Genomic DNA, 27868 nt, shown 5'->3' with positions numbered 1-27868 from the left:
CAGTGCTGACAATACATGACTGAGTTGTCCTTGAGCAAGTCACCCAACCCCTGGGCGCCGTGGATAGGGCTGCCCACTGCTCTGGGCGAGTGTGCTCACTAGTGTCTATGTGGTGTTTCACTTCATTGATGGGTTAAATGTGGAGGTTATTTCCCCCGTTGTGGGACTAATGAGGATCACTTAACTTATTATGTAATTGAAATGCGCTTCATCTACCAAATTTACAAACTGACGTTTCGAGTTTCTGTTATTAAGGTCATTAGGCTGCTGCTAATGTGTTTACACCTGTGGAATCCATGGCTTTAACCCTTTGCTGCATGACGATGTCATATGGTAACAATGACTTTTTTAAATGTTTTGCTTGAGGACAGAATAAAAGTCTTGTTTTTCATTTTCTGGAGGCTTTCTGAGTAATAAAGTAAACTTTCGTCCCATCACATGCCTTCCTGTTGCTTTCCATTCTTCTTCTTTTCGTGCACGCATCACATGGTGAGCTGTAGCTTCTGATGCCCTCCAAAAGAACGCGTAGAATTCAATATTCATACACAACAACTTCAGGGAGAAAAGAAAAAGAATCTTTCTGAGGTTAAAATTTTATAAACAAAGCCAGTTTAGATTTTAAACTACTACACTAACATTGGGCGCACTGCATGCTGCTGTTGTCTACATTGTAGATTGTATTTCCATTGTTGGCAACAATTATATCTTATTATTTGCATAAAACCTATAAAATATAATTGTTGCCATATGGCAACATTATGCGTCAGTGGACCTGCACTCTGCAATCTATATAATATCAGCACATACACTTCCATTGGGCATACTGGACACTTTCGGTTCACATCATTTAATAATTTTATAAAGTGTAACTGATGGGTTTATCAATATATCCTTAAATATGTGTACATATTTTGGCTGTAATGCACATTTTTTTAAACCATGATGATAAATATGTCTCATAGTGGTGTGATTGTATTTGATTGCAGTTCCACTGTCGCATGCTGTTGCCATATGGCACCAAAGTGCGAAAGTATACTTTGAAATATATTTCTATTAACAAAGCCATTTCAAATAAGAAGTTTCATTAAAAAAAAAAAAAGCATTTTTATTTTCATGTGCATGTCATAATAAATGCAGCAAAGAGTTAAGCAAGAGATGTCCTGGTGTAACATCAAAGATAACTGAATGTAAATGTTTTTTTCCCTCTATTTAACCAATTCCTTTTGGTTAGTGACGTAATTCCTGCATTTTGGGGCTTTTTTACCACCTAAACTGCTCTCAAAACAAAGTGGCTTTTCCTACCAGCCATATCACACAGTAACCAGACGTTTGGCCTTGTGCTGCATTCTTCCCTCATTGTAGCCGAGTCTCTTGGCAGTGTTAGCTGCACCATGGAAAACTTATCCGCTCTCCAGACGGTGAGGTTATCCTACAAAACCGTACTCAGTCGCCCTTGTTTCAGCCTTCAGAGCTGCTCTCACAGGCATGTGTCACTTCTTCATATGATGCTGTTCCTGCTGGTGCCATGAGACCACTCAACATTTTCACTAAAAGGGCTTCTATATGGACAGGCCTCGCCCTTCTGTGGACATCAGCCACTTGTTGCCAGGTTCTGAGGTCGGCTGCATTGATCTTTGTTGCTAAGACTGTTGCATGGAAACCGTGACAGGGCCCAGTGTTCATCGCTGCACTGGATTCACCAAGAAAATGTGCTTTCACTTGAGGTTAACCATTTCAGTGACAGACTCAGATGGGAGGGTGATTCCTCGGACTGTGTTGACTCGGCTTCAGGAAGTATGCTCCCTCTGAGGACGTGTTAATCCCTCAAGACACAACAGGCCGCAGAGGAACGTTCCGGTTCCCACAGCCTGTGTGGCTGCGTTTCATCTGATCTCCAAACCCCAGGAGCGTGAGGGTGTGTGCTGGGAATTCTCACGCTCCCCCCACTCCCTCTGCTCACTGTGAGCCAATAGGTGTTTGATCCAGACAAGGAGAAGTTTTTCTCCTCGTGTTGCACCAAATCACATGTTCAGGGAGCAGAACAAAAACTATGATGTAATTCTGAAGTTCCTCTCCAGCAGTGTCAGTCTCTGAGGCCTTGATTCAATTTGTTTACGGTTCTTTGGAACACAACTCCATGCAAAACATGTGACTGGACGAAGTAACAATCCAAACAAACCTCCAGTAAAAGCAATACAGCAAGACGAAGGAGGAAGATACTCAATTGTTGCTATAATTTGGTTATTTGGTATGTTGTGGTTTATTTACTGAAGTTAAAATGGAATAATATGAGTTACATTTCCAGTATAAAAACCTATATTTCTGTTTGGACCCTCAAAGTTGGTCAAGTGCAAGAGTTTAATTCCGAAATGTTATATACCCATCAAAAGTTTTGGAAAATAACAAGCGTTTGAAAGAATAACCGCTGAGCTATAATGGAAAACAAATTAATTAATTTGTTAAATGTTGTCATTAAAACTGTCACTGATAAGTCACTTCATCACGCACTAATAGACAAGAGAAAATGTTTACTTAAGGCTGTCAGACAACAAAAATGAAATAACTGTGATTAATCGCATTTGTGCAGTCAGTCATGATTAATCACATTTCTTTATGTAGTTATTCATGATTAATTGCATTTATTTGTGTAGTTAATCATGATTAATTGCATTTATTTGTGTAGTTAATCATGATTAATCGCATTTGTTTGTGTAGTTAATCATGATTTTTAAATTTTCTTTTAATTTAAAAAGATTAAATGTAGTTATCATTTTCTTTGTCATGTCAATCCCTGTTTTTGTAAATGCTCGGCTACATTGAAAATGAGGGTTGCCCTCAATGTACTTCCGAGTCAAAATAAAGGTTGATTGATTGATTGATGATTAATTGCATTCATTTGTGCAGTTAATCATGATTAATTGCATTTGTTTGTGCAGTCAATCATAATTAATTGCAATTCATTTGTGTAGTTAATCATGATTAATCGCATTCGTTTGTGTAGTTAATCATGATTAATCGCATTCGTTTGTGTAGTTAATGATGATTAATTGCATTCGTTTGTGCAGTTAATCATGATTAATCACATTTGTTTGTGCCGTTAATCACGATTGATCTGATTTATCTAATTTGACCCTAAGGAAAGATTTTTTCCTTTAAAAGCGGTGCAATTTCTTACAGCTATCTATTACATGGGTGTACACAATAAACAAGATCAACAGGTCTTTTAAGCTTCTATTTGGTCAGATTGATCCTATTAGTATATCTGCCTGTAGAGAGGATCTGGTGTATTTATTACTTCTTGTTATACAGCCTTATTACTATTACTGTACAGTGTTGTGCGTCTGGTACATCTATCTATCTATCTATCTATCTATCTATCTATCTATCTATCTATCTATGACTGGGGTCATCCATTTGCAGCAACTAAGCCGTTCAGCAGGACAGAACTGGCAAAACTGATGAATGGACACCCTGCCCGCTCTGCCCCTTCCAGTCTCTGACGTCTGCCCGATCCCTGCAGGTGATGAGTCAGCGACCTTTGCCATTATTGACCGCCGTCCTGCGCGTCATCCTGTCCTTTTCAAACAGCGTCCACTGTGCAGATACAATACGCCTGGCTTTATTGGACTGTTTGGCTGGCTTGGCCTGGTTTATTTATAGCGAATGAGTGCCATCCACTCATACATTCATACACAGACCACTGCAGACACCACGTCTCCTTCACTGTCTTCCTTTCACACAGGAGCATCTTTAAAGCTTTTCTAGCACGAGGATCCAGGCTCTTCTGTGCATTAAGTACCTTTTCAGTTCATAATTCATGAGAATGTGCCAGAGCATATGTGACATGCTGGCCCCAGACTGTAACATTAACAAGTTTCATCAACATTAAAATGCTTGAATGTGGTTAAACAATCGAAACGTTCATCAATATCAACAAGGTCAGTAGAAACCAGTGACAAACTACAACCATTAGACCTAGACCTTGCTCCTGCTAATATTTGCTAGCGCCCCATATTTGATTCTAGTAGTACATTAGCGTTAAGCTAATGGTGACCTTTTTTTTGACCATTGTAGGCATCTGGAAAAAGATATACAATATATAAAAGTTATGGGGGGACAATGGGGAAATCACCCATCCCTGCAGTGAAACACCACATACACACTAGTGAACACACACACACACACACACACACACACACACACACTAGGGGGCAGTGAGCACACTTGCCCGGAGCGGTGGGCAGCCCTATCCACAGCGCCCAGGGAGCAGTTGGGGGTTAGGTGTCTTGCTCAAGGACACCTCAGTCATGTACTGTCCGCTCAGGGGATCGAACCGGCGACCTTCCGGTCACAAGGCTGGGTCACTGACCTCCAGCCCACGACTGCCCCTATTTTTTTAATATTTGAAGCTTGTAATAGACATTAACAAATATTTTACCGCGTTTGAGTTCAACAGTGACGCTTGCAGTGCTGCCGCCGCTTCCATTCCTACCAACTAACCTTCTTAGACCACGACTCACATTCACAGTCAGTGACATATCTAGAACTTCCAGAGGAACTAGAGTGACATTTTTCCTCACTACGTTGCTTCCACTCATTGTAAATCAAAAATGTGATTGATTCTTCTGTCACTTCAGTTCAGCCCCTGAAGGCCTAACCAATGGGACTAAATCACTTTAATCATGCAAAGGGTTCTTGGAGTGCTCGAGGTTCTGCGTAGAACCATTTTCTTTACCAAAGAACCCTTATAAGGTGCTCTGTGGCAGACAGACACACATTTGAAAACTGGTATAATGAATTTCCTTCAGTACCGTTTCAGAGATGTCAGGTTTGCTTACGACAGCGACAAGATTTTCATTGTATCCTGTTTTTTTCCGGTGCAGGTCGATCAATAATAGCATTCTCAAGACTGCCTGTCAGCACCCGGCAGCCTTTCTCACAGAATCTGTCCCAACAGGATTAATCCGCGTGCCACCCTCGCGGAGACATCAGGCCCAGGTGCTCATGTCCTTTACGCATCAAAGAGAAACGAGACACTAAGCTCGGCGGAAAAAGGAGGAAGCCTCTAGCAGCACCTCAGCCCGGGCTTCGCTCGTCGTCTGCCGTGATGTTTGATCCAACAGTGTCAGTTACAAACTGCAGCGTCCCAAATAAGCCTCTTATTGTTCAAGGGAAGGTCACGGCACAGGGAGGCTCGCGCAAAGCGACGGCTTTCGGCACTGAAGTTCGGCTAAAATCCGATTTTGCTGTGGTGTTTACTTTGTTTTCCACCAAGTACAACAGTTACTGCGCTGGGCCTGTACACAGGTACAGCCGGAGTCGTGGGTTGAATTATGGTGGAATAAAGACAAACGGTCCTCGTTAAAACATGCACTGTCACAAACGTTCTCCTCGATTTATGTAGCGTCACGTTCCCAGCGTTGGAAAGTGCCTTATGGGAAATCTCTTGTGTATTTACAGACACACTAGTCACACATTTGAATATATATGAGGGGAAACAGGCCATTCGCAGGTGGTTTGGGAGTTCAGACTTCTCAGCTTCACCCTCAGCGGGTTCTTCAGTAAAGAAATGGAGCTGTTCTATTGGTTAATTATGAACTTCGGCCTAGTTAGACTTTTTTTAATTGCACAGAATTTCAAAATATCCAGGCACATTTGGCTCAGTGCTTTAGTTCTGCAATGTACACTCACCGGCCACGATTCAGTTGCTTGTTAACACAAATATCTAATCAGCCAATCACACGGCTGCAACTCACTGCATTTAGGCATGTAGAGGTGGTCAAGACCACTTGCTGAAGTGCAGACCGAGCATCAGAACGGGGAAGAAAGGGGATTTAAGGGGCTTTGAACGTGGCGTGGTTGTTGGTGCCAGACAGGCTGGTCTGAGTATTTCAGAAACTGCTGATCTGCTGGGATTTTCACGCACAACCATCTCTAGGGTTTACAGAGAACGGTCCGAAAAAGAGGAAACATCCAGCGAGCGGTCAGTTGTGTGGACGAGAATGCCTTGTTGATGTGAGAGGTCAGAGGAGAACGGGCAGACTGGTTCCAGATGATAGAAAGGCAACAGGAACTCAAATAACCAACCAGAATCTATGAGGAACGTTTCCAACACCTTGTTGAAAGTCTGCCACGAAGAATTAAGGCAGTTCTGAAGGCAAAAGGGGGTCCAGCCTTTTACTAGCAAGATGTACCTAATAAAGTGGCCGGTGAGTGTATGCTGCTAACAAATAATGGAAGCTTGAATCCCTGATTTTTAGAGACAACAGGGCATCATACAGTGTCAGAAGCCACATCATCAAGTCTACTAGAGATTATGGAACGTCCCCACACTGTCCGAGGTGAGCGTGTGGCGATTCAGTTGTCACAGTGTAAACTATCGGGGGACAAGCTTCTGCTGCTTGTTGGCTGCTTTAGCCTCGTAGCTCGTGGCAGACACCAAACGAGTCTTGGCTGATGACACATTTGGGAAAATCCTTTGCCAACCTTTTCTTTTAACTATCATAGAACGAGATCAAAGTAGCTCTTTTGGATTGTGTCAGGCCTTCATTATGCTTAAACCAGCACCACGGCTATTACGCAGATTGGAAATCAGACTGACGTCCTGCTGCCAGCAGGTCTAATTTCATCATGTCACTTGACCTCAGACTGGCCTTTTGTCCCAGCAGGATTTTTCCTGAGCTGCTGGGTTGTAACGAGCGTCCCTTGTGTCTCGCATGGCGCTCTTGTCAGATCAGTAGCCACAGGTTTTTGCTGAATGCCGCTTTGAGGTTTATCCAAGGACTCTGCACCCTTCAGTGCCAGTCCACTGCTGATTTGCGGTTTTCCTGGTAACAAGTGCAAACTACGAAGTCCCTCGGTCATCATTTTTCCACTCAGGCGGGTCCCAAGCAACACTCCCGAGACTCTCGGCACTGACCTTACGGGCAAGGTGGCCGTGTGTGGCATCTGAAACTGCTTACCCAGTCCCCGACCGTGATATGGGCAAGCAGGGATTAACTCAGCTCAGAGGCCCACGGGCCTGTGTTATTCACAGCCGTCAGCAGTTTAACAGTAACGTTTGAACAAATCCAACATTCAGAAAAAAGCGACAGCCCCAGCCAAACAACAGGGATCATTTGTACGCATAAAGGGTGTGATGGTTTCAGCTCGGTATCAAAAAACAAACAAACATTCGAAACAGTAGGCATCTGGGTGCATCCTATCAGAGCAAAGTGGGCGGGAGGGGGTTCAGGAGGGCATTTATTGGGCCATTAATTATCTTGTGTTCAAAAACAGCAGGGCTGGTATTCACAAAGCAGTCGTACGTTAGAGGACTGATCTTGGATCAGATTCCTCCATATTCCGGCCTCAGAGTTCAGCTCCATATTTTCAGGTTCATAGTTTACAGTAAGTCATACTGAGTGCATGTCACCTTAACGAAGACCTGGATGTGGTTTGAGCAGGTAAAGGGACGTTTTGGTGATTTAGGCTATCTGGGTCAGTGTTTCTTAGCAACATTGGCCTCCTGTTCCAACTAAATAACTCCAATCATGTCTTGGCTGATTGACTACATCTTGGAAAAGTTAGATTTTTCCTTTAAAAAATTATGACGCCCTTTGTCTTTTTCCACTCTTGTGAGGAGTAACTGCACTCCTCTTGAGTAGGGCTGCCACTAACGACTATTTTTCGTTCTATTAATCTATTGACTGTTTTACCGATAAGTACGTGGCCTGGAGCTTAGGGAAGCAGCCTTGCAACCGGAAGGTCGCTGGTTTGATCCCCTGAGCCGACAGTACGTGACTGAAGTGCCCCTGAGCAAGACACCTAACCCCCCAACTGCACCGTGGATTGGGCTGCCCACTGCTCACTGCCCCCTAGTGTGTGTGTTCACAAGAGTGTATGTGGTGTTTAAGTACATGGACGGGTTAAATGACTAATAAGGGTCTCTAAATTTCTTAATTAAGCTAAATGATTACTTTTCCTCCAAACAATCTAATTAGGGCATTATCTACACAAAGAACTGTGCTTAAAATATTGGAAGAAATAAAATAATTAGATAAGACAATTAGATATCCCATCGAAACTTTGACAAAGCACCTTTCTGTTTTGTGATAATTTGAAGTACGCCCATACTTTCCATGCCTTTGGTCTCTGGAAACTTTCAGAAACCTCTCACATAACAAAGTTGGACTCTGATCTTTTAAAGCTGTAGAGTTGAATAGAGCCAATCAATGAGTGGAGCTGAAAGCGACTGCCGTAGTGGTACTGGCGTAGTTTTGTAGTGGTGTTCAAGAAACGCATCTTTTATTTTTCTAGAAGCATTTTAGGAATCAAAAAGGTAAATTCGTAAAGTCTACTCTGCCTTAACAAAGACCTGGACATGTTTTGAGCAGGTTAAGAGACGTTTTGGTCATATGGGCTATTTGGGTGGCTGTTGTGTTCCAATGTTGGCTTCAGAGCTCCTGTTCCAAACTAAACAGTTCCTGTCATGTCATTTTAAAAAATGGGGTGTTTACGTTTTACACCGCCTCTCTAGTCTAATCTGTTTCCACTCTTGTGAAAAAAAAAAACACCTCAAGGCCTCTTAAATGGGGCCACCCCTAACGACTCAATTAATATATTGGCTCCTGATTAGTTGACTAATCGAATGGCATTCCCTACACAAAGAAATGTGGTACATATATGAAGCATTTGTTATTTGAACTGAATTGTTCTAGAAAAAAAGAAAATTTCACAAAAAAAGAGATCAGTCAGTTAATGTCTTCAAATATTGATGCCAATGGAATCACAGCAGCCCTGCTCTTAAGCTCCGAGGCCCGTGGACCCCCGACCCGTTCGGCCCGGGTCATAATCCGTGCCTGGATAAGGGAGTCAAAACCAGTCTGTAATCAGCAGCGGTGGCCGAGCTTTAAGTAGCTGTGTTTGCCACCTGTGTTATGGCTGTATGCATGTGTTATGTCTACTCCGAACGCCTGTTTGTAAACCATTTTAAAGAGTTTATCCTGGAGCACTTCTTGCCTTTGAGGTCCACTGCAACGTGACCGTCGCTCCTGTGCCGTAAGACTTTGATAGTTCAAGCGGCGCCGTTCGTTTTTCTCACCACATGCTTTCTCTCCCAACTGCCAAAGCCCTCGTGACAGCCTGTGCTATTCTCAGAGGGGTCAAATTTAGTTCAGTGCCTTTAGGCTCAGAGCCGCCGTGTACAGTGCTGTATACCTACATACAGTGCTGTATGCAGTGTAGTCAGCTTAGGGCTACGGGAAAAGGGAGAGACCTTCTCAGAGGAGAAAGCCTCTGGAAAGTGGGCCTACTGAGCTACGCGTGAGAAAAACAAATGACAGGCCAAACCAATAATGCCACAGCGCTGCTGTGTAACCATGGAACGCTGAGAACAACTGGTCTGCAAACAAACTCAGTGAAAAGACTCCCATGACATTTCCACATTTTTTCCGCTGGGAGTAGTCGTTGCAGGGTAGTGCTGCTTCCGCTAAAGCAATAACAGTAACTACGATGACGAGCAGAGCGTGTGCAGCTCACTCAAGCATTTGAGAAGCAAATACAACTGTATCTCTCAGTCTCAGTGGTTTGCCAGCTGACCATGAGCAGAGGAAAAATGAGTTTCTGCAGTTGACAACGGAATAAACTTAGTTATCCGGAGAAAAAGAGCCTCTTTGGCATCATTTCACAGCTGCTGACTAATGGTAACATGCGGTTCATGCTTTAAAGTCGCTGCTGCAGCCACTTTCAGAGGAATAATTTTCATTTTCATTTCCCACCTGTCCGGCCGGACACTGATGGTCGAGCTCTCCTGCTACCCGCTTCAGACCAGCTGCCCACGCCCCAGCTACCGCCACCTGCCTTGGACCAGCTGCCCACCCTACATTGATGTTTTCATGGACTTCTAGCTATTAATACTACTAATACTAGTAGTATAATAACTCTGTAGGTAGTCTGACCAGAGGAGAACTGGTCCCGCCCTGGTGAGCCCTGGTTCCTCCCAAGGTTTCTTCCTCAGCTCTGAGGGAGGTTCTCCTTGCCATTGTTGCCCCCTGGCTTGCCCACCAGGGGGGTTTTTACGTCCATGTTAAAACTTAAATTTCCTGTAGCCTGTAGGTTTCTGTTAGTTTGGTTGCCTGTTGCATGGAAGGGGGTGTCCAAGGTTCCATATAAGGAGACATGATTTCAGATGTGTGTGATGGGAACGAGGCAGTAAACAGTGCTCATTTCCAGGCTGTGAGATGTTTACTGACCTTATGAAATGTCTCCGCTGATTAAGCTGTTTCTGGTCAACTCCTACAGCTAAACCCCCCTTCACCACTGGCTAAAGCTTAACCGTGGAAACGGGTGATGATGGTACTATGACATGGGTCATTATCTGTTTTTACCCTGCTGAAAAATCATTAAGTGTTTCTGTTGTGTTTTAAATGGGTTGATATCACAACGTAAAGGATCCTCCTAAAAAAAAAACCCAAAAACCACTGAGCGCATTTACATGCACTCTATAATCCGATCATAATCAGATTATGCAGTTATCTGATTATACAAATGGTCATGTAAACAGCACACTCTGATTCTTTAGAGAGTATAATGTCTAGAAATCTGATAAAGAGGCTGGAGTTTAGCTCAGTAATCAGATTCCTCAGTGCTGTGAGCTCTTACTCTGATTTCTGAGAGTGGAGTCAGGTCTAGAAATCTGATAAAGAGGCTGGAGTTTAGCTCAGTAATCAGATTCCTCAGTGCTGTGAGCTCTTACTCTGATTTCTGAGAGTGGAGTCAGGTCTAGAAATCTGATAAAGAGGCTGGAGTTTAGCTCAGTAATCAGATTATCTGATTACTCAGGCACATGTAAACACGGCGATCTGATTACTGACGAAATCTGATTTTTAGCAGTTTTCGGATTATTAAGTACATGTAAAAGCACTCATTTTGTTTCTGTTGGTTCCTGGTGGTTTTATAATGTGTTGAGTGACGTCATGAACTTCCATGAGGTGCCGTGTTAAACACCTATAACCCGAGTTTGTGTTTTATGCTGTTCTGTGTTCAGGATATAAATGCATTTTTGACCATGCACCATGAAGTGTATGGAATACTGAAGTGCCCGTATATTGAAATGTACGGAATACTGAATTATCCGGAATACTAAAGTGTCTGAATACTGTAGTGTACGAATACTGAAGTGTACAAATACTGAAGTGTATGGAATACTGTAGTGTCCGAATACTGAAGTGTATGGAATACTGTAGTGTCCGAATACTGAAGTGTCCAAATACCGAAGTGTCCCAATACTGAAGTTTACGAAATACTGAAGTGTACGGAATACTGAAGTGTACAAATACTGAAGTGTCCGAATACTGAAGTGTATGGAATACTGAAGTGTCAGAATACTGAAGTGTCGGAATACTGAAGTGTATGAAATACTGAAGTGTTTGAATGCTGAAGTATCCAAATACTGAAGTGTTTGGAATCCTGAAGTGTCCGAATACTGAAGTGTATGGAATACTGAAGTGTCCGAATACTGAAGTGTCTGAATACTGAAGTGTCTGAATACTGAAGTGTACTAAATACCGAAGTATCCGAATCCTGAAGTGTCCGAATACTGAAGTGTATGGAATACTGAAGTGTCCGAATACTGAAGTGTACGAAATACCGAAGTGTCCGAATACTGAAGTGTCTGAATACTGAAGTGTCCAAATACTGAAGTGTATGGAATACTGAAGTGTCGAAATACTGAAGTGTCCGAATACCGAAGTGTACGAAATACCGAAGTATCCGAATACTGAAGTTTACGAAATACTGAAGTGTGTGGAATACTGAAGTGTCTGAATACTGAAGTGTCCAAATACTGAAGTGTATGGAATACTGAAGTGTCGAAATACTGAAGGGTCCGAATACCGAAGTTTACGAAATACTGAAGTGTATGGAATACTGTAGTGTGCGAATACTGAAGTGTACGAAATACCGAAGTGTCTGATTGCCGAAGTGTACGAAATACTGAAGTTTACGAAATACTGAAGTGTATGGAATACTGTAGTGTCCGAATACTAAAGTGTACGAAATACCAAAGTACCCGAATACTGAAGTTTACGAAATACTGAAGTTTACGAAATACTGAAGTGTCTGAATACTGAAGTGTCCAAATACTGAAGTGTACGAAATACCAAAGTATCCGAATACTGAAGTTTACGAAATACTGAAGTGTGTGGAATACTGAAGTGTCTGAATACTGAAGTGTCCAAATACTGAAGTGTATGAAATACCGAAGTATCCGAATACTGAAGTTTACGAAATACTGAAGTGTATGGAATACTGTAGAATTATGGAATAGTAGAATAGAATACTGTGGAATACTTACATTATACTCCACCTATTAGCACTGTGTCTAAATCAAAACACACTTGCCTCAAATCACATCAGGTTGTTATATTGGATCATAATATCCAACAGACTCGCTTATGTGGTTTCTGACACCGTGTGACGAACTGTTACTCCTATACTACAAACAAAAGTACGTCACGCCGCTAAAAACAGCAGCGTCACTGGGATACAACCCGCCTATAAACGCTGAAGTGAGAGTTGCAGCTTTAGCATTTTTTTAGCTGCATTCTCAACATTTTAAAGGGGTTCAAGTCGAGTTATTAGCATTCGCAGCAGCACTGCGTTGAAGGAAAGCTTTATCAGAGCAGGTCTGCTGGGAAACAGTGGCTGAAAACACTCAGAAAGGTTTCCAAGAGGTTACAGAGGGAAGAGATGAATGATTTTCCCTGTGAAGGTGTAGCAGAATGGCATGTCTTTGGAGGTCTTGTGACCAGCATTGCTGCGAAAACCATATTTATCCAACAACATGAGGTCAGCGTAATGGAAAAAGCAGGCTTGACTTCGGCCGAGCAGCAGAGAGGTCACATGGAGCTGTGTGTGAATGATGAAGCAGAGCGTGATGCTCATCTTCTAGCTGCCGTCCCATGATGCTCATCTGATTCCCTTCTCTATCAGCACCCCGCTCCCATGACTTCTACTCCTACTGTCTCTCTCTCTCTCTCTCTCTCTCTCTCTCTCTCTCTCTTAATCTCTTTCTCTCTTAATCAATCTCTCTCTCTTAATCTCTCTCTTTCTCTCCCTCTCTCTTAATCTCTCTCCCCCTCTCTCTTTCTCTGTTAATCTCTCTCTCCCTCTCTCTTAATCTCTTAATCTCACTCTCTCCCTCTCTCTCTCTTAATCGCTCTCTCTCTCCCTCTTTCTCTCTTAATCTCTCTCTCTCCCTCTCTATTTCTCTCTTAATCTCTCTCTCTCTCTCTCCCTCTCTCTCCCTCTCTCTCTTAATCTCCCTCTCTTTCTCTCTTAATCTGTCTCTGTCTCTCCCTCTCTCTTAATCTCTCTCTCTCCCTCTCTTACTCTCTTAATCTCTCTCTTTCTCTCCCTCTCTCTTAATCTCTCTCTCCCTCTCTCTTTCTCTCTTAATCTCTCTCTTTCTCTCCCTCTCTCTTAATCTCTCTCTCCCTCTCTCTTTCTCTCTTAATCTCTCTCTCTCTCTTAAGCTCTCTCCCTCTCTCTTTCTCTCTTAATCTCTCCCTTTCTCTCCCTCTCTCTTCCTCTCTTAATCTCTCTCTTTCTCTCTTAATCTCTCTCCCTCTCTCTTTCTCTCTTAATCTCTCTTTCTCTTTCTCTCTTAATCTCTCTCTCCCTCTCTTTCTCTCTTAATCTCCCTCTCTCTTTCTCTCTTAATCTCTCTCTCTCACCCTCTCTCTCTCTCTCTTAATCGCTCTCTCTCCCTCTTTCTCTCTTAATCTCTCTTTCTCTCTTAATCTCTCTCTCTTCCTCTCTCATTCTCTCTTAATCTCTCTTCCTCTCTCTTTCTCTCTTAATTTCTCTTTCTCTCTCTTTCTCTCTTAATCTCTCTCTCTTCCTCTCTCTTTCTCTCTTAATCGCTCTCTCTCCCTCTTTCTCTCTTAATCTCTCTTTCTCTCTTAATCTCTCTCTCTCTTCCTCTCTCTTTCTCTCTTAATCTCTCTCTCTTCCTCTCTCTTTCTCTCTTAATCTCGCTTTCTCTCTTAATCTCTCTCTCTTCCTCTCTCTTTCTCTCTTAATCTCTCTTTCTCTCTCTTTCTCTCTTAATCTCTCTCTCTTCCTCTCTCTTTCTCTCTTAATCTCTCTTTCTCTCTCTTTCTCTCTTAATCTCTTTCTTTTTCTCTCCTAATCTCTCTCTCTCCCTCTCTCTTTCTCTCTTAATCTCTCTTTCTGTCTTAATCTCTCTCTCTCCCTCTCTCTCTCCTGTTTTTGCTGCAGGTTATCAGTGAACTGCTGGGAAGCAGAAAACAGAGCAGTTCTGTGTACAGTGGAGAGGCCACGCCCACTTTACTGTACCCTCCCAGCCTGAGGAATGCAGAGCACTGAGCTCTGTTATGACTGTCCCTTTAACCCTTTGAGAACAACCGTCACGTTACTGTGTTTACAATGACTTAAAAGACTCGCGCCTCAAAGGAGGAAAATCAGATATACGCAGCCTGCCACGCCCCTTTACTCCAACTCAATTATCATGTTATGTCATGTTTAGTATCTTGTGAATAAAATGGTGTTTTACTCAAAATATTGACTTACTATATTGAAAGAATGGCTTTTTTCCTCAAAATAATTATGTTGAAGTAATGACTTGTCTCAGCATCTCAGGATAACTGAATTTTTGATGTGATGTGTCATAAAATTACTTATTGTCCCAAAATAATTGCTCACTTATGTGAAATTGAATAACTTGTGCGTTGGAAATCTGTCTTAGAAACTCGATTTTTTAAGAAAATGCCCTTATTTAGAGATACTAAGTCAAATTTCTTAGACAAGAAGTCGTCCAGAGATAAAATGTCACATTTTCGAGAAAATAAAAATGCGCCATTATTTTGAGACATTAAGCCAAAATTTTTGATGTCAAAAAAATGTAATTTTTTGAGATAATAAGTCAACTTTTTAAAACATACATCATTAGTTTGAGATATTAAACCACATTTTAGAGAAAATAAGTCATTCTGATTCTGTCAAATTCTGAGCCGTTATTCTGAGATATTAAGCCACATTTTTCAGAAATAAATCATTATTTTGAGATAATAAGTCAATTATATGAGAACATACATCACTAGTTTGAGATATTAAGTCACATTTATGAGAAAAAGAAGTTATTATTTCAAAATACTAGGTAAAAATTCAGAGAAAAAAAAAAGATATTTCAATATTGTGACATACAAAAATCCCGAAACTCCGAGAATCTCCTCTATCTGGCAAGAATGAGCTTTCACACCAGACATGTACCTGAGTGCCTTTTCAGACGCGGCCTTAAGCACGAGACATATGAACCACTCACTGTGCTCCAGCTTCTTATGCCCACTCAACATTTAAACTCAGCTGCCGGGCGGTCACTGGAAAATATTCTTGCCTCTCGGAACGTTTCCTCCCATTCTTGCCGTGGGACTTTCCTTGCTATTGCAGGAGCGTCTTACAATAGAAGGGTTTGGACTGGAGTTTCATTGCGTGGGTGAACGTTTAAAAAAAAGGCTTAGAGCAAAACGAAACAAGCCGAAATAACTTTGCGTGGCTTTTTGTTTTCTGTGAGGAATTAAAACCGGCCGGGGTGGTGTGTGTGGGGGGGGGGGGGGGGGGGGGTGGGGGTGGTTGGTGAAGGAAGGCACCCCTGCTGGGGTTTGATCACCCAGAGCGTTAATTAGAGCCTGAAGGCTGGCGACTGTTGGCGTGGAGAAGGTGCAGTGTGGGTTGACCTCACGGCCGGCTCTGACCTACATGGATCTCCAGCAGTGGGGTCTGAGATGATATGCTCACTGGGCCTCGGAATGTGGAGACGTCAATGAGAAACAGGAGCCGTGCTCTTCCTGCAGGGTTTCTCGCGGTGGGAGACGCTTGAATTGAGAAGTGGTTTTATTTCCATTGGTCTCCAGGGGGTCGAACGCTGCTGAGCTGCTGACTTCAGCGTCTCTCGCAGGCTGGAGGAAGTGAAGGAGAAGGATAGGAAGTGGTTTTGTCTTTTTACCTGTTCACTCTGGCCTAAAGAAGGACTTTTTCCTTTAGGCCGCCTTCAACGCAGCTACTTTGACGGAAATTCCGATTTTGATATTTGTCATTATTCCGTTTTGCCATAGACGCAGTTACGGGTACACTTCAGACTTCAGCACGGCTGCTGCTACTGATGTATTACACTGCATGAAATGGGGTCTTGTTGAGGGAAATTATTTTACATCTGGACTGGAAACCAAGTAAAAAAGTCTATTAATATGGTGAATATTGTTAAATCAAGTGTACAGCAATCTCAAGGAGAAATATCAGATTTATTGACTATATTTGGGATCATTTTACTTCACTTGCACTGTATGTAAAGCTGAACTTAAAGAAGGGAACGACAGACGTGCTTCCCCTCTCTACCTTCAGAGAAAGTTGAGCCACTGATGTCCGTGAGGATGACCATTGCACTTGTGCTCGATTGGCTAAAATAGACTCTCAGTTCTTATAAACAACGGTGCATCATACAGAGCCAGAAATCACACAAGCAGGTCTTTGAGATCTCCATGCAGTCAGAATTGTTCACAGTGGTGGTCATAGGAACCAGACGTCCGGCTCTAAAAGCTTTGGGTGGTGGGTCGTTCTCAGCGCTGCAGTAACACTGACGTGGCGGTGGTGTGTTAGTGTGTGTTGCGCTGGTGCGAGTGGATCAGACACAGCAGTGCTGCTGGAGTTTTTAAACACTGTGTCCACTCACTGTCCACTCTATTAGACACTCTTACCTAGACAAAGTCAGAGACGACAGCTCATCTGCTGCTGCACAGTTTGTGCTAGTCATCTTCTAGTCCTCCATCAGTGATCACAGGACGCTGTTGGCTGGATATGTTTGGTTGGTGGACTATTCTCAGTCCAGCAGCGACACTGAGGTGTTTAAAAACTCCAACAGCACTGCTGTGTCTGATCCACTCAGACCAGCACAACACACACTAACACCCCACCACCACCGCGTCAGTGTTACTACAGTGCTGAGAATGATCCACCACCCAAATAGTACCTGCTCTGTGAGGGTCCATGGGGGTCCTGATCACTGAAGAACAGGGTAACAGAGTATCAGAGAAATAGATGGACTACAGTCTGTAACTGTAGATCTACAGAGTGGAACTATACGGTCAGTGGAGCTGATAAAGTGGACAATGAGCGTAGAAACAAGGAGGTGGTCAGAATGTTACGCCTGATCGATGTGTATAGCACCAGAGAGGGTTCTTCTATGGCTAAAAGCTGGACATCATAACAAAATAGAAGAATGCTTTTTAGTGCTATATAGAACTTAGAACCATCTATAGCACATTCTCCATCAACCTGACAAACGGTTCTATATAGAATCACACGAGCAAGTCTATTTGAGGTCACTCAACTGCTCCATGCTCTTTGAGTGGAGGGTGTGCTGTGGCCGTGCAGTCCAGGCCTCTGCTGTTGGCTTCGCTCCAGTGCAAAACTAAAGAAGCAAATTTCAGACACAGACATGTTTTGGCTGATCATGTACGTTTGGGTTGAGCGGGAAAACGCGAAGCTTTTCGCCGGCCTATTGAGAGCACCTTATATGGAGCGCTGGGCCTAAGAGCAGGCCAGTGTCCTCCGTAAATAAAAAAGCCATCATTTCTATTTCTACTCAGTGTAAAGCTGACAGCAGGGCTGGAGACTCGGATTTCTATAAACAGAGGCCATTAGACGCTCCTCTGGTGCTTTCCGCTATGACCCGAGGCGGTGATGTAGAGTGTGGAGTTTAGGGTTGTGCTAACGTAAATGCAGTTATGTAAGACGTGAGGTAATCGGGTTGTAATCGTCTCCAGCAGAAGACCAGAGAGAGAGAGAGAGAGAGAGGGAGAGAGAGAGCGAGTGTCCTGCTAGAGGAACTGCTGCCTCCACATGACTTCAGACATCCTGCCAAAGACAAAGCTTCTCCTTTTAGGATGAGCCTTCCTCGGTCCAGCTGCGGCCGTATTGAGCGGACATCCTCTTTCCTGCACTTTAAAGAACTTTCCATTTTAGTGTCGAAGCCAGAAATGTTGTTAGGACTGAAGGAAATCTGCACTCGGTGAGGCTGTCGTTGTTGTTTTGTATGAGTTACTTGTGATGCAGTGAAATCCACACAACAACCCCCACCCCCTGTTTTTAATCAGGTACTTTCTGGTCTCCTGCATGTGCTAGCATGCTCTGGCCAGCAGCCAGAAGGTTCTTTAAACTCCAGGCGTCTCTGTGAAGACCCCCCAGATTGCTTTGTTCACACCATTAAACGCAGTGGAGAGCTCTAAGGGGCCGACCGACTGCGCATACCTGCCACCAGGGGGCAGGAGGTTCAGTGGGCTGGGGATGATGCATTTCAGCTGTGGTGTCTTGGCCCCACGTTGTTGGAAACCTCATCAAAACATCTAATGTCTCTCCTCTTGAGAGTGTCGTAAGCTTATTTTACAATTGTTTAACTCCGTTCTAGACACTTTTAATTTGTTGTGCGCCAATATGGTGAGATAATTTAACCAAAATCACTCAAAACATGTAAAAAATGTCTAGAAAGAAGTTAAATAATCTTAAAATAAGTTCAGTTAATTAACGATTTATTTATCCCATTTATTCATGTTTGTCTATTATTATGTATATTCTTATTCTTGTTTTAAATGATTATTTTATTATATTATATTATTTTATTATTATTAGAAAATTCACTCATTTTAATTAAATGTAGTTTCCTTTTTATGATCTTTTCCTCCTTTTGTTTCATTTGTATTATTTTGAAATAAAATGTAAAGCAGCTGATCAGGGCCCACTTCCCCAAAAGCGTCTTAGTATTAAGATCTGGTACTCCAGATCAGGGTTCCCCAACCACTGGGCCACGGACCACGAGCGGGCTGCTAAGCACCCATTTGTGGTCTTCGTGTAAATACTGAGGGGTCGGTAGTGATGGTCATAAAAATCAGTAAAAAAATCAATGATTTGTTGTTACAGGTGATTTTACATGAATGGAAACGTGGTTTTGTTGCCATATTCCACGTCTGCTAAAAGCCCACTAAATCTCACACACTGCACCTTTAACCTCTTATTCTCCAGGGTGTATTTTGGTTTGTCCATCTGAAGTTATGTGACCAAATCGTAAGGTGAATAATTCAGTAACTGCATTTATTTCATGCAGATTTTTATTTTTTTTATTTATTTTGGTAAAAGCTCCTCAAATTAACAGAACGTGTTTTATGATCTCCACACATCACTATACGCTCACAATTTACTGCTGAGAGCCAAAAATCTCCGACGCTCTTTGTGTTGTTTTCTAAAAGTGATGTTTCCAGAGCAGATCACTGAAGAGACGCCGTCTGTTTATAGTTTAGAGCCCAGATTTGGGGAAAAACGGGTCGACTTTCAGTAGAAAAACAAAGTTCAGCTTCTTTTATTATAAGGGTTTAAAATGACGTCACCGTCTATTAGACTGGAGAGAAGAGCTACAGCCTCACACGACGCCCAGCTTCTGAATGGAGCTTATGGAGTATGAACGTTATGAAGAACATGACCGAGTGCGTTTTGGACCCACCGGTGGTTCCGAGGAGCTGAAGAGGCTCAGATATATGCCAGCTTTTTCCAGTCTGCTGCATCTTGTTTCTTATGGAAATTACAGTGGACAGTCAGTTCAGCAGGTTTTTCTGAATGGAACGAAAAACCTGTTCACTCCAAACTCAACAAGCTTGAGAACCCCTGGTCTAGATAGCTGATATTGAATACCAGTGCGTTTAGTTCATCCCTTAAACTCAGGGACTAGACTTCTGCTCCTCATTCAACTCCTCATATAACCCAAGAATAACACACTACACGTAGATCCTGATCTCAGGATATGGCACCTGTTGAGGCAGGAGTGTTGAAATCAGTTGCGTTTTTTGGAGATCCTTGAAACTAAAACCTCTCTCTGTCCTATTTTCTGTCTGTGTTTCTCTCAGGATGCCTTCGTGGATCTGAACGGCCGGCAGAAGGAGTCGGTTTTCAGCAGTTCCTGGCCGTCCATAGTGAGCGTGTTCAGCCTGGCGGCGCTGGGGGCCGTGGGCTTCACCATAGGAGCGTATCTCGCTCAGAAATAAACAGCTCCCTCCTTCTCCTTCTCCTTCTCCTTCCCCCTCCTCTCTCTTTGTCTTTCCTCTTGGCCCCTCTGAGATGCTCCGGTCCTGGACACGCGTCTCTTCAAAGACGTTCCCCTCCGCTCTCTCTCCCTCAGTTTCAAAGCAAAAGCGCAAACAGCAGGAAATGGACACGCCGCCCCCACTTCAGAAATGGGAGGGCACAGAGGACTGAAACAGAAAAAAGACCAGGAGAAAAGGTGTCTGGTTCCGTTTAACAGTATCTTCAGGGGTGCTGGTGTTTATCTGTGCAGTGAACAGGTTCACAAGTCTTTCCGCATTTACATGTTCACCATTCATACCGGATTAAAATCACTCCACAATTATTACAGTCAGACTATAAAACTACACACTGCAGATTCATACTGGATTAAAATCACTCCACAATTATTACAGTCAGACTGTAAAACTACACACTGCAGATTCATACCGGATTAAAATCACTCCACAATTATTACAGTCAGACTGTAAAACTACACACTGCAGATTCATACTGGATTAAAATCACTCCACAATTATTACAGTCAGACTGTAAAACTACACACTGCAGATTCATACCGGATTAAAATCACTCCACAATTATTACAGTCAGACTGTAAAACTACACACTGCAGATTCATACTGGATTAAAATCACTCCACAATTATTACAGTAAGACTGTAAAACTACACACACTGCAGATTTATACTGGATTAAAATCACTCCACAATTATTACAGTCAGACTGTAAAACTACACACACTGCAGATTCATACTGGATTAAAATCACTCCACAATTATTACAGTTAGACTGTAAAACTACACACTGCAGATTCATACTGGATTAAATCACTCCACAATTATTACAGTCAGACTGTAAAACTACACACTGCAGATTCATACTGGATTAAAATCACTCCACAATTATTACAGTCAGACAGTAAAACTACACACACTGCAGATTCATACTGGATTAAAATCACTCCACAATTATTACCGTCAGACTGTAAAACTACACACTGCAGATTCATACTGGATTAAATCACTCCACAATTATTACAGTCAGACTGTAAAACTACACACTGCAGATTCATACTGGATTAAAATCACTCCACAATTATTACCGTCAGACTGAAAAACTACACACTGCAGATTCATACTGGATTAAATCACTCCACAATTATTACAGTCAGACTGTAAAACTACACACTGCAGATTCATACTGGATTAAAATCACTCCACAATTATTACAGTCAGACTGTAAAACTACACACTGCAGATTCATACTGGATTAAAATCACTCCACAATTATTACAGTCAGACTGTAAAACTACACACACTGCAGATTCATACTGGATTAAAATCTCTCCACAATTATTACAGTCAGACTGTAAAACTACACACTGCAGATTCATACTGGATTAAAATCGCTCCACAATTATTACAGTCAGACTGTAAAACTACACACTGCAGATTCATACTGGATTAAAATCACTCCACAATTATTACCGTCAGACTGTAAAACTACACACTGCAGATTCATACTGGATTAAAATCACTCCACAATTATTACAGTCAGACTGTAAAACTACACACTGCAGATTCATACTGGATTAAAATCACTCCACAATTATTACAGTCAGACTGTAAAACTACACACTGCAGATTCATACTGGATTAAAATCACTCCACAATTATTACAGTCAGACTGTAAAACTACACACACTGCAGATTCATACTGGATTAAAATCTCTCCACAATTATTACAGTCAGACTGTAAAACTACACGCTGCAGATTCATACTGGATTAAAATCGCTCCACAATTATTACAGTCAGACTGTAAAACTACACACTGCAGATTCACACTGGATTAAAATCACTCCACAATTATTACAGTCAGACTGTAAAACTACACACTGCAGATTCATACTGGATTAAAATCACTCCACAATTATTACAGTCAGACTGTAAAACTACACACTGCAGATTCATACTGGATTAAATCACTCCACAATTATTACAGTCAGACTGTAAAACTACACACTGCAGATTCATACTGGATTAAAATCACTCCACAATTATTACAGTCAGACTGTAAAACTACACACTGCAGATTCATACTGGATTAAAATCACTCCACAATTATTACAGTCAGACTGTAAAACTACACACTGCAGATTCATACTGGATTAAAATCACTCCACAATTATTACAGTCAGACTGTAAAACTACACACTGCAGATTCATACTGGATTAAAATCACTCCACAATTATTACAGTCAGACTGTAAAACTACACACTGCAGATTCATACTGGATTAAAATCGCTCCACAATTATTACAGTCAGACCGTAAAACTACACACACTGCAGATTCATACTGGATTAAAATCACTCCACAATTATTACAGTAAGACTGTAAAACTACACACACTGCAGATTCATACTGGATTAAAATCACTCCACAATTATTACAGTCAGACTGTAAAACTACACACTGCAGATTCATACTGGATTAAAATCACTCCACAATTATTACAGTCAGACTGTAAAACTACACACTGCAGATTCATACTGGATTAAAATCACTCCACAATTATTACAGTCAGACTGTAAAACTACACACTGCAGATTCATACTGGATTAAAATCACTCCACAATTATTACAGTCAGACTGTAAAACTACACACACTGCAGATTCATACTGGATTAAAATCACTCCACAATTATTACAGTCAGACTGTAAAACTACACACTGCAGATTCATACTGGATTAATATCACTCCACAATTATTACAGTCAGACTGTAAAACTACACACACTGCAGATTCATACTGGATTAAAATCGCTCCACAATTATTACAGTCAGACTGTAAAACTACACACTGCAGATTCATACTGGATTAAAATCACTCCACAATTATTACAGTCAGACTGTAAAACTACACACTGCAGATTCATACTGGATTAAATCACTCCACAATTATTACAGTCAGACTGTTGTACCACCAATGCTTTCTCTTAAGCTGTTTGAGCCAGTATGAATCAGCAGTGGGATTAAAATTTCCAGTCTCATTAGTAATTTCTTAAATTACAGAAGCTCCCCAGATCAAACTAATCCAGCTCCAATAGGGCTTTAGATTACTGGAGAATGGTAATAGCGGAAGTCTATTAGGCCTAATTTTGTCTGAAATCTTGGGCTCGTTTCCACTCACTGTTGGTTCACATGTTGAAAGTTTAGTCTCTATCAGTATCATACAAACTTCCTGGTCAGGACATGGCGAAGTTTTGAAAACATGGTGAACCTTTTATTCACAATAAGTGTTCAAGGACTCTACATGGAGATCAGCATGTATGAAAGGCTGACCGGACTTCAGACAGCAGGAGCTGAGCCGCTGGGCTGGAACTACAGCCGGAGCGTATCGGCAGAGCAATGAGGCGGATCATTGCTGTGATCTGAACAGCTTATGACACATTGTTGCCATATAGACTTTGCTTATTGTAAGTACTGGTTGGTCGTTGCATTACGTTGTATCTTGAGCCGAATTTCGATCCAAGAAGGATTACAAACCAGAGTTTATCCACGTTTTAGCTGCTCTTGACAAACTCCAGACATGCAGACAAACAGATGTAAAGGATCAGACGTCCTCCCTCGTGACTGCATCCGCGGAGAGGATGGTTATTATGTCTAATCCTCGTCACTCATTCGTGCAGCATGACTGCGTTAATGTCTGCTGGAGGAAAAGAAAAAACTCTCTGGTTAAAGTGTAAGGCTTTGTATCTGATCTAGAAGGACTGAGAAAAAAGAGAGAGAAAGCCAAAGAGAAAGCTTTTCTTGCTCACCTGATGGGTTAAGAAAGAAGAAATTTGCGAGCGAGGATGAGAGAATGTCAGCGTAAAAGCTTCTGACTAAAGAAACACAATAAAGATGAAGGGCTTTGTTAGCAGAAGGCTGAGAGAGGTGCAGTGTGTGAGACTTTTACTGTGTTAGAATGAGAAAGAAAGCTTTAGACACGTTAAAGAACCCTCTACAGGTGTAAAAGAGTCAATAGACTAGAACTTTAAAGGGGAACTCCACCGACTTTTCACAATTCCTGCTTAATTCATTGTTTGAGATGTAATCAGGGTGATTCAGAGCGGGTGTGGTGTGAAGTGGTTCAGATGTCTTTACAGTGGTGGTGATGGGAACCAGGGGTCGCCATGACTACAACACAGATATGGACAATATATTTGCTATCAAAACCTGAGCCTGAGTTGTGATGATGGCAAAATAGTGGAAAATCCGGAAATAATAAATTTTTAGGGGACTATTTTGCCTCACAATGCAATGGTGCACCTTCCATCCTATAACATGTTTTAGGCCAAAAATCAATCTCAAAACGATTGTGAAACAGGCATCATGCAGTGAAATCATAACCAACCAATTCATGTAATAACGTTCTGTGAGGGAGATTCTAGAGAAATATGAAGCACATATTTACAATTTATCCTTAAATCCAGGCCTGCAAATCATTTTCCTACTGCTACCACTATTACGAACAATAACAACAGTAATAATTATTATAATCATAGTTTGCACAGCACTATGTTGTGCTTTTGTATGGCTGTTTGATCGGATGTACATTTTTCATATACGTTTTTTTCCACACAGGATTGAATGGGGTGCATAAATATGTGCACGCAATGTATGTCATGTTGGTACAAGTCCATTAAAACACCCCTTTAACCATGTGGGGAACCATAGCAACGACCTAGCAACCACCTGGGATACTAAATCAACCGCTTATAAACACCTAGGAAGCCACGTAAAATACCATAGTAACCATTTGGCAACACCCTAGCAACCACCTAGTGACTTCTTAAGCCAGGCAAATCATGTTTCTCCACTTTTCTTGCTATTAATAGTAGGAGTAGGCGTGGTTAACTTAATAAACTTAGTAAACTAACCAAGACATGCCTAAATGAACTTATATTTGTGTGTGTGTGTGTGTGTGTGTGTGTGTGTGTGTGTGTGTGTGTGTGTGTGTATATATATATATGTATATATATATATATATATATATATATATATGTGTGTGTTTGTGTGTGTGTGTGTGTGTGTACATGTGTGGATGTAGAAGGAGCTTGAGGCTCCTGTGTTAGAGGCATCAAGCTCTTCAGACGTCTGGTTCCAGTCACCACCACTGTGAACCATTTCCCGTCAAACCGCTCTGAATTACTTTATTTACATCGTGTCCATTTAATCACAGAAAATTAGGTGGAATTAACCTTTAAGCTGCTCTAAAGGCCGTGTACAAACTCAGAAAGAGAAGTAGCTGAACTAACTCTGATGTAATTACACCATATCTAGTGAATAAGTGTGTAGTATGTAGTTTTCAACTTCAGACACAATGAAAGAAACCCGGGCAGTTGTTGCAGCGATTATTTGCTCGTTTGACTAATGTAGGGTCAGTTTTGGTCAGTTTTGATTCAGTCCACCTTCATTCTGACAATGGCATTAGATCAGCGCCTGCTACGCAGATCAGATCCTGGGACTTTGTCTTAAATTCTGAAAATTTGGGCTGTTTTTCTTCCCTAACTGTAATTATATGAGTGTTTATTGTCGACACTAATGGGATGAAAATTCATCCTGTATATGGTGTTTTTGTTCATGAGCCTGGGGTGGGCTGTACATGAGTCTGCATAAAAGGCACAGATTTTAAACCATATTTTCAAAAACAAACACATCTTAGATTCCAGTGTGGAAAATATAACAACCTACATGTGAATCTTTTTATAATAGTATAATAATAATAATGTTCAAGTCTTTCTTCAAAGCCGCACTACAGACAAATTTTTAATTAAAATTTTTTAAAAGTGCGCGCACTGTGGCGATTGGCCCGGTAAAGCCTGAAATAACCAAAGTCAGAGGCGTCAGTCAAGTTTTTCTGACCATGCAGTGCATTTTTACATATTAACGTCACACAAACAGACTTGAGCACTGAAAAACAGTATCTTGTCCATAGAAATGATCTTAAATCTAGTTGATATGTCCAGTATTTCTCCCGTTCAGATTGTTGTAAACTTTTCTTAAGATTATTTTACTTATTTCTAGACATTTTTACCAGTTTTAGGTGATTTTATTAAGTAAAATTAGTTATTTATATTGGCAAATAATTGTGCTTGTTGTTTTTAAGAAATGTGAGATACATTTTACTTAATAAAATTACTTTAAACAGGTCAAAAATGTCTAGAAATAAGATAGATGATCTTATAATAAGTGCACAACCATCACAAAATAAGAAATAATATATATATATATATATATATATTGACAGAAACCAAGATCATTTCACTTGACAAGACACTATTTATTACTGTGTGAAGAAGATCCGGCTCAAAGTTTAGGCCTCAAATGGTCTCAAAATCAACATTATTCTGATGATACTTGACCGAGTTTTGACGGATTTCTCTTCAAATATAAAATCAGAATTTTTTCAATGTAAAATTTGATTTCAATATTGCAGCATGATGATATTCCACCCGCCCACTGTACGACCATCATATGATTGTTTATAATGCTGGTGTGCTCTGATATCTCCTATTACATAAAGTACTGTAGGTTTGTGTTGAGCAGACGCCAAAAACTACAACAGAAAACAAGAAAACGCGATTGTATGTTGTCTTTTTTAATGTACAGTATCTGTCGTTCCGACGAAATTCTGTATGTAATTTCTATCCACTGTTTACAGCTACTTTCTTTAATAACATCACACTAATATTCACCAGATTTGAACCTCTGAAATGCCATAGTTAGTTATTAGATCATTCCTCTTTTTTTGTATTTTTTTTTTATTGTTATTTATTTTAGGTACCTTAAAAAAAAAAAAAAGACAAATGTATTTCATTTTAATTTCTAGTTTTCTTGTTTATTTTTCTACGTTTAAAGAAGTCTAGAATTTATTAGGCCTAAATGCTGCTTACGATACTTAAATCATGGAAACAAATGCGGATATTTATTAACATTTATATTGTAGGACATATAAAATATTACAGTAGCAAAATCCTGTCCAAAGACGATGCGATGGGCTATTTTATGTTATTTAATTTGAGCAGGTAATAAAATAATGTACAATAAGAAATAATGTACCCCCAAGCTGTATATACTAGATTCCCTTTCCATTGCATCACAGTGTCCTGAGGACAAGGGGATTCCTGATGTCTTCATTTCTTTAGCCTTTTTTTTTATTAAAGTTTATCATCTCTCACAATTTCAAGCATTTTTCTGAAAAAAGGAAGGCGAATTGTCAAGTTGTGCTAGGGGTGGGCGATACCGCAAAAATATAATATCGCGATACTTTTCACGATATACAAATTGTGACATTATTCATTTTTCCAGACGACTGAACAAAGCAGATAAAAAGAGCCTGTAGTGCCACATTTTAAATAATACTATCCAAAACTGTAAACTTTGTGATTTTTATTCAATATTTGATGCTAAATCCAGTGTAACGGGACTATTTTTGCTCTTTTTATACTAAAACATGCTGTTGGTCAGTGTTCTAAGCGCACGATATGTTCAGAACAGCATATTGTGCCATAATTCATCATGATAATGATATATTGTCATATCGCCCAGCCCTACGTTGTACAATAGACACCGTAACCTCCAGTGTTTTGAATGCATCTGCGCTGCAGTGTTGCTAGGCAGGAGCGATGCTGTAGATTTGCTCCAGTTTCTTGCTGCTGCTCTTCATACTGAAGCTTACCGACATGTTCAGTACACGTT

General features: G+C 41.1%; 1 protein-coding gene across 1 annotated transcript in view; it reads left to right on the top strand.

The window, feature by feature from the left end:
• The window catches only part of bcl2b (BCL2 apoptosis regulator b), a 49326-nt gene extending 28783 nt beyond the window's left edge, over nucleotides 1-20543 (top strand). The window contains exon 2 of the mRNA XM_017703461.2: nucleotides 19950-20543. Within this exon, the coding sequence (XP_017558950.1) occupies nucleotides 19950-20087 (138 nt within the window). The 3' untranslated portion in view covers nucleotides 20088-20543. The remainder of the gene's footprint in view (nucleotides 1-19949) is intronic.
• Nucleotides 20544-27868: the final 7325 nt, after the last annotated feature.

The sequence above is a fragment of the Pygocentrus nattereri genome, chromosome 2 (assembly GCF_015220715.1).
Source record: "Pygocentrus nattereri isolate fPygNat1 chromosome 2, fPygNat1.pri, whole genome shotgun sequence".
Classification (NCBI taxonomy): Eukaryota; Metazoa; Chordata; class Actinopteri; order Characiformes; family Serrasalmidae; genus Pygocentrus; species Pygocentrus nattereri.
The sequence above is the reverse complement of the archived record's forward strand: the minus strand, read 5'-3'. Positions and strand labels throughout refer to the sequence as shown.